This window comes from Perna viridis, chromosome 4 (genome assembly GCF_037379345.1).
Source record: "Perna viridis isolate PV_CMFRI_1.1 ecotype Kerala chromosome 4, ASM3737934v1, whole genome shotgun sequence".
NCBI classification, from domain to species: domain Eukaryota; kingdom Metazoa; phylum Mollusca; class Bivalvia; order Mytilida; family Mytilidae; genus Perna; species Perna viridis.
This window is the reverse complement of record NC_142448.1, coordinates 22,424,341-22,439,792: the sequence shown is the minus strand read 5'-3', so window position 1 is coordinate 22,439,792 and position 15,452 is coordinate 22,424,341. Positions and strand designations below refer to the sequence as shown.

The 15,452-nt window shown below is 32.4% G+C and overlaps 1 protein-coding gene across 4 annotated transcripts in view; it reads right to left on the bottom strand.

The window, feature by feature from the left end:
* LOC148619344 (DNA-dependent protein kinase catalytic subunit-like) overlaps positions 1 to 15,452 on the bottom strand; it is a 99,117-nt gene that overhangs the window by 73,853 nt on the left and 9,812 nt on the right. For 2 of the 4 annotated variants that reach the window (XM_088579134.1, XM_088579135.1), the window contains exons 7-22: positions 14,878 to 14,977; positions 14,494 to 14,642; positions 13,736 to 13,828; positions 13,213 to 13,272; positions 12,751 to 12,846; positions 12,315 to 12,397; positions 12,062 to 12,146; positions 8,203 to 8,371; positions 7,342 to 7,493; positions 6,615 to 6,755; positions 5,459 to 5,574; positions 4,400 to 4,483; positions 4,123 to 4,198; positions 3,678 to 3,782; positions 3,202 to 3,321; positions 1,336 to 1,492 (exon numbers count right to left, since the gene is read on the bottom strand). In XM_088579134.1, the coding sequence (XP_088435260.1) occupies positions 1,336 to 1,492; positions 3,202 to 3,321; positions 3,678 to 3,782; positions 4,123 to 4,198; positions 4,400 to 4,483; positions 5,459 to 5,574; positions 6,615 to 6,755; positions 7,342 to 7,493; positions 8,203 to 8,371; positions 12,062 to 12,146; positions 12,315 to 12,397; positions 12,751 to 12,846; positions 13,213 to 13,272; positions 13,736 to 13,828; positions 14,494 to 14,642; positions 14,878 to 14,977 (1,786 nt within the window). Of the gene's footprint in view, positions 1 to 1,335; positions 1,493 to 3,201; positions 3,322 to 3,644; positions 3,783 to 4,122; positions 4,199 to 4,399; positions 4,484 to 5,458; positions 5,575 to 6,614; positions 6,756 to 7,341; positions 7,494 to 8,202; positions 8,372 to 10,797; positions 11,018 to 12,061; positions 12,147 to 12,314; positions 12,398 to 12,750; positions 12,847 to 13,212; positions 13,273 to 13,735; positions 13,829 to 14,493; positions 14,643 to 14,877; positions 14,978 to 15,452 lie in introns of those variants that run through there. The other 2 variants (XM_088579137.1, XM_088579138.1) reach the window with 2 other exon arrangements.

Here is a 15,452-nt window from a genome sequence, read left to right as displayed (position 1 = left end):
GATCAAAAATCCCCACATCAGTAGGATACCCCAAGAAACATTCATACCCAGTTTGGTTCCAATTGGTCGAGTGGTGTCAGAGGAGAAGATTTTTGAATGAAATAACATTCAAAATAGCAAAAAAATGTCGAAAAAGGGTAATAACTTAGCTTAATAGATCAAAATGAAAATTTGACCACAGACAGATCTCATCACACTGAACTCTTTAACCTCATGTCAGAATTTGGTTAAACCTAACGGTTTAGGAGATATATACAAAAAACTACTGTCTGACCCCTATGTTCTATTTTTAGTAACGGCGGCCGTGTTTTTCGACGGATCAAAAATCCCCACATCAGTTCTATGAACAATACCCCAAGAAACATTCAAAGTAAGTTTGGTTCCAATTGGTCAAGTGGTGTCAGAGGAGAAGAGTTTTGAAAGAAATAACATTAAAAATAGCAAAAAACATTGAAAAAGGACAATAACTCCAACATGGCTTAATAGATTCAAATGAAAATTATTTGACCGCAGATACATCTCATCATGCTGAACACTTCTACCATTGTCAGAATTTGGCTAAACCTAACGGTTTTGGAGATATATGGGAAAAACTACTGTCTGACCCCTTATGTTCTATTTTTAGTAACGGCGGCATGTTTTTCAATGGATCAAAAATTACCACATCAGTTCTATGCAGGATACCCCAAGAAACATTCATACCAAGTTTGGTTCAAATTGGTCAAGTAGTTTCAGAGAAGAGCTTTGAAAAATTGTTAATGACGACAACGACGGACGCCAAGTGATGGCAATAGCTCACATGGCCTTTGGACAAGTGAGCAAAAAAAAGGGCAATAACTCCAACATGGCTAAGGTCTCACTAACCACTTCTGGGTCAAATGGCCACCCCACTATGTAGTACCAAAAACACAATGAACCTCGACCTATGCATTATAAGTGCATTATTTGTGTATTCTGATTAAAAGTAGTCAAAATAAATTTGAGAAAGTGTACTTCAAAATCATATATGTAATTTACTACAAAAGTGTATGAATATTGTTTACATGTGTTTACAGGACAAGAACGTTTGACAAACTGAACAGACCCTGCTATGTACTAGTCCAATATGCTGAGCTGGATCATTAATGTCCTAGCTCACAAAAGCAACAGCACTAAGGTAGGCATGACCCATTATTTTGAATTGGAGCCAACAAAATGTTACATAATCCCCTCAAAACCATGAGCTTGGCAGATAGGCAGTGACTTTCAAATTTAAAGTCTTTGGTTGGTGTGACTCTGCCATGGACTGCAATTGGCTTCTTTCACTTTGAAGATATTATTGTAACTTGTGCATACCTTGATCAACTGTTCTCAGGTAATTATCCAGATATGGCAATATACTGCTGTAGTGAGGAGACAGAATATGGACAGGTAAAGTTGCAGACCAATACTCTAAGGCATCCAAAGCAATCATAGCTAAAGGGAGATAACTCAGTCCTATAGTTAAAGTAGCCTGAAAAAGTACTTTAGCGATAACGTAGCTGGCAGGATCAACCAAGGATCTATGAATCAAAAGTGATGAGGTACATAAACTATACTCGGCGTCACATAAATAACATACTGTTAAAATTTGAATAAAAATATTTTCTACGACTTTATTGACACCAACCGTCGTTTAAATTGTCTTAAATGACTTGCTCATTCGTTTAGCCAAACAGCTTCTCAAAAACAAGTCGCTTATTAGCTTAAATCATGCGTAACAAATCCTTACGGGAAAATCCCATACTAATATCCGCCATGTTGGTTTTTACGGGACGATTTGTTTACAAACGAAGTGCGTAAGTTCCCGTCGAACTCCGGTGACAATCGTCTGCTTGATCAACTTCTCGGTATTATACGTTGTTCGCGTAAAATAAATCCGAGATATCCGAAATAACGCCGAATTGCATTCTGGGTTCTTCGGTTTTTGGACAAACCATTCAAACGTAAACAACATCTCCTAGCAACCCGATCACTGTAAACATGGCCGACTTTTTACAATGTAAATATTGCCACCTAGAATTAAAATCTGACCGGAATTTAACGATTCAATGTTTAGGGAGAAGCCGTTTGGCTAAACGAATGAGCAAGTCATTTAAGACAATTTAAACGACGGTAGGTGTCAATAAAGTCGTAGAAAATATTTTTATTCAAATTTTAACAGTATGTTATTTATGTGACGCCGACTATAAATGTTTCTAAATGAGTTCAAATGAGAAATCAATGCAGATGTTTTGCATTATCAGATGGAAGACAACAACTCAACTTCTTTTTTATTTCTCAAATATACAGTGAATCCCTTAAACTTTCACACAAACATTTATTTTTACCATATGTTGAATAAAATACAAAAACATAATTTGAAAGTTTTTTCCAAGCATCTAAATACAAATACACCAGGTTATAGGAAGCCATAAAACATTCAAATCCTGTGGCCAAAGTTCACTAAAAGAATACCATCATTTCAAGAAGACTTACATCATGTTAAACCCTTTAGTGGGGTAATCACCCCTTGAATTTACAGGACATAATTCACCTTTCTTCATCCGTATCTACATAATACCTCATATTCCTATAAAATTTATTAAAATTTGTTGAGTGGTTTGAAAGGCCAACTTGAGAAGGATTAAACATGCAAATACCTTAATCTCACTAAAAAATGTCATTTAAATCCATTGAAAGCTTTAGACTGGATCATCTATCTTTCAGGCATTGTACAACAATTATATACCTTCAAACATGCTTAACAATCACATGAAATTTCATCAGAACCCATTCAACAGTAAAGCTCCCAAGATTCTAACATGGAATTCCCTATAATTGGATAATCTCCCATTTGACACATCAGAGTTAATCATAATCCTTCTCCATGCACATCTACATATGATGTCTAACATTCCTTAGAAATTTCATCAAAATGCAATGAGTGATTTATATGGAGTTGTGCTTAAAAGGTTTAAACTTGTAAAACCCTAAGTCAGATTATCTCTCTCTGAGAGCATTGAACAAACATAATCTTCCTTGTGCACATCTTCATATAATGATTAACCTACCTATACAATTTCATCCAAATCCGTTGAGCTGTGCAGGAGGAACTGTACTCACAAAAAATGTGGTAAAGTAAACTGAGAGAAACACAGACATGGTGATTCATATATCCTCCAAGCGGTATTTTATACAAACCTGAATAGCTGGAACAACATCTACCATTTTCTCTATGATGATTTCCTTAGGCAGTGACAGTATCATAGTAAGACAGGAAGCTAACAGATCATCACGGTACTGTTTCATTCTAACTAACACCTGTAATCAATTTGTTTCAATTTAATTAAAAAAAAGGTCCTGCTAAAAAAAGTGTCCTCTTTTTGGAGTACAATATGCAAATGAAAAAATTTTTGAAGCATCTCTTCTATTTATACCAGGCCCTTATCTAGAGGGAGAAACGAGCAATGTCAATATTGTTATTTTTCTAACAGAATTTACTAAAACTTCTCCTTGTCACCGATGTCTAGATTAGGCTATATATGCCCTTAATTTATTGATACAGTACCTAATCTCCTAATATCTTAAAATTTCATATTCCAAGAAACTCTTGCTAACCACAGAGAAAGAAATTTGGTATTTACCATGAATCAAATAATATAAATCTAAGTATTTACTTCTTTGGAAAACTTTGAGATCAGAATAAAACAAGCATGCATCTGCTGTGAGGTAACAACACTTTCATCTATTTCCATTGAATTGTCATTTTCTGATGCTGCATTCTAAAAAGTAACAAATACATGATTTATGTACTGAGAATGTATAGTTTGAAGACAGTTTGAATAACAAATGTGTTTTTTTCCAAGAGAATTGCCCAAAAAGATCAAATTTAGAAAAGCTGCTAAGTATGTATACAACCTTTGACTTAAGGACTTGCATATTTACAGGGTTCTAGATTTTCCTTCAAATAAAGTTTGTACCATATATATAATGTTCACAAAAATATTGCGAACTTGATAGACCAAGCAGAAAAAAAACTGTGGAAAACTAATCCCTACATACAACCTGCTTTTCAATTCATTTAAATACTTTTTATATTTACCAAAATGAATAAATACTTACCTCAAAGAACTTGATTTTATTAGCTATCTTCATTGCCACTCCAATCATTTTATAAAAACCACTGACCAATGGATTTCTTAAATAAGACAAAAAGAAAGAATATTTAATAGATTACAATTCCATAATATGTAAAAGTATCCAGATGGTGGTTGTTAATTAAGGTTGTTGTTTTAAAGTGGTTTTCCAAAAAAAATTTTATCAACATGTACTTGAAAAAAACTTTAAATCATTTAAATGAACTATTGTGCAGATATAAGAAATTAAATATTATACATACTCAGTTGACTTCAAGACAATTGAATGACAAAATGTAAACATCCACTTCTCAAACAGACCATAATTGTACTGAGGTAACATCTCTCTACAAATAGACATGCACTCTTCACATACAGTTATTAAATATAATTAATTTAATTTGATTTGTAAAAATCTTTCTAATTGGTTAGTTCTCTTTGAGCAAGTCAGGTCATTAAAATTGATTGGTCTGCACTTGGCAATTCAAATAATTGACATAGTTTGATAGAAAGTCTTATAAGATACTGTGGTTTCATTTTTATGAATTGGGTACTTATGTTGCAGTTTTCATGGATAGTATTGAGCCACGAAATCAGGGTTCCAACAAACAATAATTTCCACAGATGAATTGTTTTATCTCTGTCTCGGTCAAGTGACACAGGGAAGAAGCCTTATCAAGCAGTCATCCAGTCATCCTTAATTGTTTCATTCATTGGAATATCAATTGTTTATTAGCCCTGTATAGGTTGGGGCTTACTAGGATCTGTTATGTTAGTGTAAACCAAAAATATATCCAAAGAGTGATATTCAGTGTTCTTGGCATTTATCGTCTTTCTACTGAAACAGTTGTAGTAAATGTGACGTTTGTTAACATAAGGTTTAACCATGTTCCATTTACTATTCAACTAGCAATGGCATCTCGAGCTTTTAATCTCAAGAATTTTTACTTTAACTCCGAATCTGGAAAATGAAAACGTGAATCTTGATCATATACATTTCATTCATAATTAATATAATTTATGCTTCAAGGCACTAGCACATTTTCATTGCCTGTGTGGTAAAACATGTGTCCACAAAAATACTTTAAAATGTTTAAATGTTAAAAAAGTAGTTTTGCTTCAGAGATAATTTATAGGAAATGAAGAGAAATTTGTGGATTTTTTTTTTTATTTTATTGACCACAAACCACAAATTTGAGTATACAATGAAAAGTCTTTTTTCCTCTAACCACGAAAATTGATACTTACGAAATAAATGAAAGTTAATCTGAAATTTGAAAAAAATACTTTGGATTGGATGCTACATTCCAAGATCAACCTACTTAGCAAAATCCACAAGATTGATTAAAACTTGAAAGTCTTTTGGCCTGTTTGCCTGGACTCCATGTACAGGATCAGCACTCACATCATCAATGTCATCATCCTCATTCGTCTCAGTCTAAAAATATCAAAGATGTCTGAAATCCAATCTCTCAGCTAGATCTTTGTGATTAAGTAAGAATAAAAGGATGTTCTTGAGACAACAATTTTTTTAAGACTTGGAGTATTGCACATTACATTACAATCCCCTACCACCATTGAAATCAAAATGGGAGTAACATTATCAAACATTTCCTGGTCCAACTGGAATTTAATTAAGTAAATAGAAACAGAGCTTTAACTATACCAGTAATACATCAAGAAACATCTTAACACAAAAAAACGCATTTCAATACTTAAATGTGTTAACAAATTTTTTTTTTATTTTATGAAACCACAATGTCTTATACAAGCAATGTTTTGAAACAAACTGAATTCGGGTCTATGACCAATCTCGCACATCCAATTAAAATTAAATATCTGAAACCATTAGTTGAAAATATGATGTATAGTGGTTTAACCTGCTTCAGGTACAACCTGTTGCTGGTGCAACCTTTTTTTTTCCTGTAACAAAGAACAAGGGACTGCATGTGTCGACCATATGTCATCAAGTTCAGGTCAAGAGGTGTTTACTAACATATTAATATCAGCTCAACATTCCATATATGGTATCATATTCCTTTTACAAGTTCACCATTGTGATTTACTATACACCCTCAAAATCCTTGTTGGCATTCAAAATTAAATTAATATTTTAACATTGATCTTCAAAATAGAACAAAATAAACTGATTACTATATAGTAATGGTGTTATTTAAGGTGCATTCCTCACAGATGATGATTAAATGTACCCATGACAGAAAATTTTATCTCTGCACAGGAACCAGGTTAAACAAAAACATTAATGGCAGCTGATGACTCCGGTCATTCATCCATTTCCTTATTTTTTTCTAAATTTAATAGAAAAATATCCAGGCCATGTGTATAGAAACAAATCATGTCCATCATTTATTGTTTTGAATTTTTATATGCTTTAAACATGCAAAAAAAATTATAAAAACCAAATGCCCTACTTTCGTTGCTTGCTAATTATACATAGGCCTTGACCTTTAAGCTTACCAGAGAAGAAATCTGAGTTGAAGTATTAGAAGTAAGATCTAACTTATCAGTAATTTTCAGTATTGCTTGTATCAGTTCATCATAAATTATCTCTGTTAACTTGTGTCTCTGGTCTATACTGATGTCTGCTTGGGAAAAATCCTACAAATTAAATTGACTAACATTTATAACTGTTCTATAAAATAAGTTCAGATTTAAATTTTGATTCATTAGTCTTCTGATGATATATTGCACACAGGCTAAACCAGGGTTACTGTACAAACCTACAGTAGAATTATCTAAAGTTTGAATATCCAGAACAGATTGTTCATTTTGATTACTGAATATCAAATTATTTTCAGGCTTCAGGATTCAATTCAATTTCACAACTATTCATTTGCGATACTATAAATCTGTTAAACATGTATTCCATAATGTAGGGACATATTTGCTGTGATTTGTTTACATGATTTTTTATTGCTCATGAAATTAGTAAAAATAAATATTTCCTGAAAATAAGTTGGTTTACATTATGTCAAAGTACTTAACAATAAACTGAATTTATCAGTTTAAGTGAGATTTAAAAGATTTTGTTACACCAATATGATCTTTGTGCATTTTTAGTCCAGCAAATAAAAGATAAAAGTAATTCTTAATAGTAATGGTACCATTTAATTTTTCTCCCCTTAAAGACTGAATGAAAAATTTTCTTTGAAGTGCATGTGACAAGAACCATAATTTACCCTACCTTTATTTTAGGACTACTAAAGAGCCCTGACCACATTTCTATATAGTCTTTATATGTTATGGACCTTACACCAGTTTCTGGTTTGTCTTCATCAGACTGTTCTAAGTCTACTATTGGTGGGTGGGAACATGTTCTGATTAATCCTTGGAACACTGAAATTCATAGCAAGATACATGAATGTATAATACATAAAAAAATTATAAAATGGAGATATTATCCAGGCAACAGGCCTCAATCATTAATTTTTTAAGTAAAAAAACTCCTAAAAACTGGTCCCTATGACCCGTTTCTGAGTAAATTAACCTCATCCAAGCTTATATAATTACCATTCATTGGAGTTTGAAAGAAATCCATCTAAAAATGAAGGCACTATCCAGGGGATGCCGCAACTTGTTACATGGAGTATAAAATATTCACGAACATACTTACAGGTTATTTTCAATTGTATTTTTTTTTTTTTAAACTGACACTAAAGTCAGATTTATGTACTGTGAAAATACTTTTATTTGTGGGTACCAAATTTTGTGATTCAGGAGAAAAAACTCAAGTTTGAAGGCTCTTAAATTTTTGAATCAAACATACAAATGAATGGTAAATTTCCTTTCCATTGGATACCAAATTTCAAAGTTTGCAAAACCTACAAAGTCGAAACCCACAAAAAATAATGATATTTTCGTAGTTTGAAAATTTCCCAAAATTGAAATGCATAGAGGTCTTTAAAGAAATTAAAACATTGAATTAATTGGTAAAAGTGATTCATTAATCAAATCTATTTCTATTCAAGAAGTCTCCAGAACAATTGTTGATGATTACATGTGTGCACTATTCCCATTAATAGATTTGCCTAAAGTATTCACATACCAATTGTAGATGTAATTTTCTGGAAGGTGGCACCTTTTGGCATCACAGACAAGAGAACCCACAACATAGATTTAATGGCAATGTATCTCTTTGTATGGTGGATTATTGGAACATTCTCCATCATAACTATCAATAATCTCTCTAACAATATGGCATCTGTCTCCGTTATCTACAATTTATAAGATTTACATACTTTATTAGTTTAGTTGATAACATATTTCATTCACTAAATAGCAATAGGATTAAGTAATTAAATAATGATTATAACAATTTATCATTTTTTTGTCCTCCTAAAGACTGTCCTACATGCCAGTGCCATCAAAAGAGGTAAGCAAAATAAAGTATTGTGAAAGTACAGTGGATTCCGCTTAATTGCATAGCCTATTTGCCAGTAAAAATTATGCAAATAACCGGGCTATTCTTATAACCGAAATTACGATTTTACCGGAAGTGTGAGTTCAGGTAAGACGATACTGTGGATCAACCAGGGATATCACTGTTCGACATTTCTGATCTGGTATTTAATTGTTATAGACCTTCTCATTGTGTTGTTCTTTTATCAATAAATAATAATATATATTGTGTTTGTCTTGTTTATTGACCTTCTTTACGTTGTGTGTATTTATAAGTAAAACCATGTGTTTCTCATCTATAAATAGTCAAGTAATTTCCTGACCTTTTTATGAAAGAAAATCCCATATTTCATATTTCAGCCACGATTCAGTGTAATATTCATCAATGTTTGCAGTTTCTGGGCTTTTGAAATGGTCTGTGCATTTTTATTCCTCTGTTCAATCACCATTGTACACTGATAGTTGTGTATTATACGTGTCATTGACCTCGATATATTCCTATGAAGTTTGGATAGTATAGGGCACCTTAGGGTAGTTGAATTTCATTAGACATTGTACTGAATGATGACTTTTAATTTTCGGTTGATATTTATGCCTAGTAACCCAAGCTCACTAAAAACTGTTCAGCTCATTAAAGAAAATTAAATTTACACTGATAATCATTTGCAGTCGGAAGAATTTAAATAGGGACAAAAAATACCCCAAGCCGCATCATAAGGTGATGTTTGGCATGTCGTCAGAAGTCATTGTTCACCTAGGTGCTTGTTTATTTTAATGTAATTAGAAATCATTTAAAATGTCTTTTATGTCCATTATATTTTTAATCCATTATTAACACCTCCTGATTGATGATAATATAGTTTTTACAACAATAAATATGATTGACATATTTATGACCCGAAGGCTTAAAATATAATTTGGGAAAACCTGTCTTTACCTGGATGAGGCAAAATTTGCTATGCAATAAACCGAAATGCACCTGCAAGGCCTATGCAAATAAGCGATTTTTTCCCTAATAGAATAATAGGAAATGGTTTTGTGCAGGAGAAAATTATGCTAATAACCGAAATATGCAATAAAGCGATATGCGATTAAGTGGAGTCGACTGTACTATTGTTTGTGGTTTTCGTGGGAAGACAAAACCACTAAATTTGGTTCCCAAAGAAAAGCAGATTTCCATTGATTTGTATACTGAAAACCTCAAAACCATGAATTCAAGAATCCATGAACTTGTATTTCTTCCCTTATCCACAAAAAATGGTATCCATGAATTAAAGTACTTTCACAGTAATTGATAGGAATAACCTGAATACTAAATGAGTAACACTGTTGTATTTGAGGTTACAGTAACCTATACACATTTAACCCACTAGAAGTCTGATTTTGGCCTGTCAGGAAAAAAAAATCTACAAAAATCTGAAAACCTGCATTACTAGAGTTGTCATCTCGTGTAAAACCTTATCTTGCACCTAAAGAAGCAGAAAATCCGGACATTAAATAAAATCCATCCCCTCCTAACTTTTGTAGCGACTAAACAAAATGGAAATCCATAAAAAAAATGAAGGCCTTATTTAGGCAACAAGCCTAAATCAATCATTTTCGAAGTTCCCCTGCAAAAAAATTAAGAGTCTTACAGATTTCTGTAAAAATCAATCCCATCCAAGCTTTTATAACTACTGATCAGTCAATAAAGTTTGAACCAAGATTGCCAAGAAATGGAAGCACTACCACGGCAACAAGCCTACTATGACTCAATAATGGACAAACAGGTCAAAACCATTACATCACTTCCAACTTGTTGTGTGTGGTTTAATCAACTTCTCTACCTTAATTTCGAAATGTTAAGTGCTACAGCTTAGTTTGGCTTCTCAGGCATAGACCAACAGGTTACATATGCCTAATATTATACCTTCAACAAAATCACTGAACCTATTAGTCAGATACCATAAAAACAAGTTTCACTTCTTAAACTAATCATTTTTGGAGATTTGTCCACTATTTCCAAGTTATCTAATACTCTTACATCATAAATAGTTAAAAATGAATGATTACGCCCTAATGTCAGTAGTGTTAGACACCTGTCTCAGAATTGCATTATTGTTGCTAGATAATTACTGGATTAAACTCACTTGCAATATGGAGGGTGTCGCTGGCGAAGCAGCACATGCTTACCCTTAACAGCACCTTAAGTCACTCCCAGTTATTGCTAGTGCTTAAATTTGCTTTGTGATGTTCTGTTTACCTTCTCTTTAGCTTTTATGTGTAATCCTTTTTTATTTTGGTTTGCTTCATTGTGTATGTAGACAGTCTCTGTTGCTTCATGGTGCATGTAGATCATCTCTGTTGCTTCACTGCGTATGTAGATCGTCTCTGTTGCTTCATCGTGTATGTAGATCTTCTCTGTTGCTGCATTGTGTATGTAGATAGTCTCTGTTCATTCACTGTGTATATAGATCATCTCTGTTGCTTCATCGTGTATACAGATGGTATCTGTTGCTTCATTGTGTATGTAGATCGTCTCTGTTGCTTCATTGTGTATGTAGATCGTCTCTGTTGCTTCATCGTGTATGTAGATCTTGTCTGTTGCTTCACTGTGTATGTAGATAGTCTCTGTTCATTCACTGTGTATATAGATCATCTCTGTTGCTTCATCGTGTATATAGATGGTATCTGTTGCTTCATTGTGTATGTAGATCGTCTCTGTTGCTTCATTGAGTATGTAAATTTTCTCTGTTGCTTCATTGTGTATGTAGATCGTCTCTGTTGCTTCATTGTGTATGTAGATAGTCTCTGTTCATTCATTGTGTATGTAGATCATCTCTGTTGCTTCATTGTGTATGTAGATCGTCTCTGTTGCTTCATTGTGTATGTAGATCGTCTCTGTTGCTTCATTGTGTATGTAGATCCTCTCTGTTGCTTCATTGTGTGTGTAGATAGTCTCTGTTGCTTCATTGTGTATTTAGATCGTCTCTGTTGCTTCATTGTGTATGTAGATCGTCTCTGTTGCTTCATTGTGTATGTAGATCGTCTCTGTTGCTTCATTGTGTATGTAGATTGTCTCTGTAGCTTCATTGTATATGTAGATCGTCACTGTTGCTTCATTGTGTATGTAGATCGTCTCTGTTCATTCATTGTGTATGTAGATCGTCTCTGTTGCTTCACTGTATATGTAGATCGTCACTGTTGCTTCATTGTGTATTTAGATCATCTCTGTTGCTTCGTTGTATATGTAGATTGTCACTGTTGCTTCATTGTGTATGTAGATCGTCTCTGTTCATTCATTGTGTATGTAGATTGTCTCTGTTTCATGTATTCATGTTTAAGCCATGTTCTTGGATTCTGTTGTTAGAATCATCCCACTGCTGATGCTTCCGTATTTTGTAGCCAATGTTCCCATATTTAATGTTTTACAATTAACATATCAACATGCACAATCTGACACTTATCAGCCATCAACCATTCAACAATTAAATAAAAATAAACGAAGTATATTTCAAATAACTTACATCATCCAGTTGGAATATAATATTTGCCAGAGACTCCAGATAGCTTGGTAGATTGTACAACCTGTCTTCAAAGTCATTAGTTGGTCTACAAATAAATCAAATGCCAAAATAATCAACTTATCTGATTAATTGTGTTATAATTTTCAGCACATATTTTCCTTCTTTTTAAATTTGTTGCTGCACTACAGTATAAAGCAACTCTTCAAAATGGTACCTAACTCTGATAGTTTTTACGAGTAATATTAAAACTCACACAAGAAATTGTTGTTGACTTTTGGTAATCATTTCAGTGAACATAAACTGTACATCAGTGGACTGGAGGAAAGTTCTACACGGCTGTAACATAATAACCAGAATGATTACTTTATCAAAACAGCTAAACACCTGACAGGGTAAAACTAACTCTAAATAGCTAAGTACTGCCACAATGTGGGTACACTTATTTACATCAGCTTTCATCAGCACATTGGCAAGAAATTCATTAGTGTTTTTATTTGCCATTTGATTACCCACACATATAACTTGTCCCTCTTTTTTGGTTACATCAGATTATTCTACATAAAGTTGAAAAAAGAGTACAATTATTCTATCTTTGTAAATTTAATTCCATTTTTTTCTTCCATTTCTAATTTTATAACTAATTACAAATATAATAGACAAGAAAATGATATAAATCTACATATACATACAGCTGCTAACAAACCATAACCTCGGACTGCCAGAGACAATTCTTTGGGTGTAGCAGAGTTATCATTTATAATGCCCCTGAACTGGGTCACAAAATACTGAAAAATATCATTAACACTATTTTTATCATGTTTTTGCCAATTTTATCATAAAAGTTTCTCTGTAGATTTTTTTTTATCAGATATATATTAATGAAGATATTGCAAGAACAATATAAAGTCACCTACTTATTGAATGTAAAAAAATAATGAAATACTATTAAAGTATTTAAATCTTTTCCCTAGATTTGTTCACTACACAGAAAATTCTCCACATTTAATAAGATAATCCTGATAAAAGATAATTCAGGATAAACTTATAATAGATACAAAGACTTATTATTTTGGAAAAAAAATAATCAAATTTTAAGGCAAATATGAAAATGTTGAAGTTTTCAACTAAATATGTATTTGTTTGTCACTCACCTTAAAGACAGCACCTTCCTTCTTCCCCTGTTTTGCTCTTTGTACAAGAGTTTCTGAAATCTTAAGAAGCAAATACAACAATACAAGACACAGGTCTATAAACAAACTAGTTGCCAAATGTAAAGGCAATAATAAATGTAGATTAATCTATGCTTTTATAATTTACATGGGTGGAACCTTAATAGTAATGTTTTGTATATTTATATAGGAATCTGAAACACAAATTGCTTAAAATCACTGATACCTGCCTACCTTCAGAACAGTTCATGTGGAAGATTCCCCCACCTCCCTCCACTGACAGTCTCATGAGGATGATTTTTACATAAAAGCAAATTTTGCACATAAAACAAAATTATTACTTTTTTTTTCACAGAAAATATAGTATTTTTTACCAACAATTCCCCACAAATCTAATTTTAATGTGGGAGATTCTAATTTTTTATTGATTAATTTTACGTAAGAACTAGAAAGTATTGCTACATGTAAATGATCTAACACATAAAGAACAATTGACTGTACCAACCTGCTTAAGGAATGCTTCTACTGCCGCCATACCTTCATATAACATATCTCTGTTATGATGCTTACTCCAAAACCTCAACTTCTCATACATATCCTACAGTAGATCAAAAAACAATACACTGAATGTTCTTAATGAAAAATCTTATTCCTATCTAGAAAATCATTTTAAGTAAAAAAACTATAATTAAAAGTTGGCCAATAATCACTCTAACTAAATACCTTTGAAATAAGGTAGTAATACTGTGGAATAAGAATACCCTTGAAATAATGTAATAATACTGTGGAATAAGTATATTTTAGATAAAAACTGTGAACATATGCATTACCATAAAACAGTACAATGGAGAAAAAAAATAAGTACTAAAATCCACAGTGTGTTCTTTAACCCCGCATATAAAAGTCTTCAGTATATAAAATGTTGTTATCAACAATTTGGTTATTTTTTTGTTTTGTTTTTTAACTTTTTAAAACAACTTAATTTTAAAGTAGCTGCTTGATTTGATCCCCAGTGCCATGTAACTTGTTATTTATCTGATTTTACATTATTTATCTTTAAGAATATGAGCATTTAGATATAATCTTAAACATACCTAACTGTATAATCAATGGATGGTTAAGTCATAAAAACTAGTTTGGTTTAAGGGGCTCTTTTTATTACAACTCCTCACTAGAACTTAGAAAGAGTGTATTTTTATTAGGACTCCTTACTTAGACTACGAAAAAGCCTTTTTTAATTATCTTAATTCTAACTCTATATACCTGATAATCATCAAAAAGATACATGTTGAACTGTGATGCATGTTTAGCTATCAACCTCAGTGCAGCCTTTGGTACTTCATACCTCGACAAATCTGTGTTACTAATAGCCATTCTGGTGTATTTAAAGATGTCATATGAATGTTTAGCACCTAAAAAAGAAACAATATATGTTTATCCCCACTTAAATACATTCTGAACATACATGTACTTGTATGATAACATATTTTCAAAGCAACAATATAACAAGGGGATTGAAATATAGTCCCCACTTTAAAAAGGGGGTTATAATTAGAAATAAACCATGATCACTCTGTGCATGTGAACCTACATAAAAGTAGATCTTTTGGTAAAAAATTAGTAATCTTGGATTGCAATCATAATCACCTTCATCAGCAGATTGTGTAAAATTGATCAGGCAAGCCCTCAATCCTTCCAGTGAACCAGCAATGATAGACATCTCAACCTTCTTAGTCTTGCTTGTCATCTGTAAAATAATTATCATAAATCTTACTGTAAGATAAATATATAAGCATGTAATTTACTAGAGTACTGCTAAGAAACATGAAAAAAAGTTGACAAATTGCTTAAAATCACTGATACCTGCCTACCTTCAGAACAGTTCATGTGGAAGATTCCCCCATCTCCCTCCACTGACAGTCTCATGAGGACGATTTTTACATAAAAGCAAATTTTGCACATAAAATGCAATTATTACGTTTCTTTTTCACCGAAAATATAGTATTTTTTACCAAATATTTCCGACAAGTCTAATTTTAATACTTGTAATATGATAATATGATTTAAATCACATGAAAACAGTTGCAATTTGCTCGTGTACTTAGTGACTATATATGAAGGGAATAGTATGTTTATTGTCTCTGAGGGATCATCTATTGCCCTGAACCAACACCACAGTTCTTCCCAAGGGACAATAAAAGTATTTTCCCACAACTTCCAGT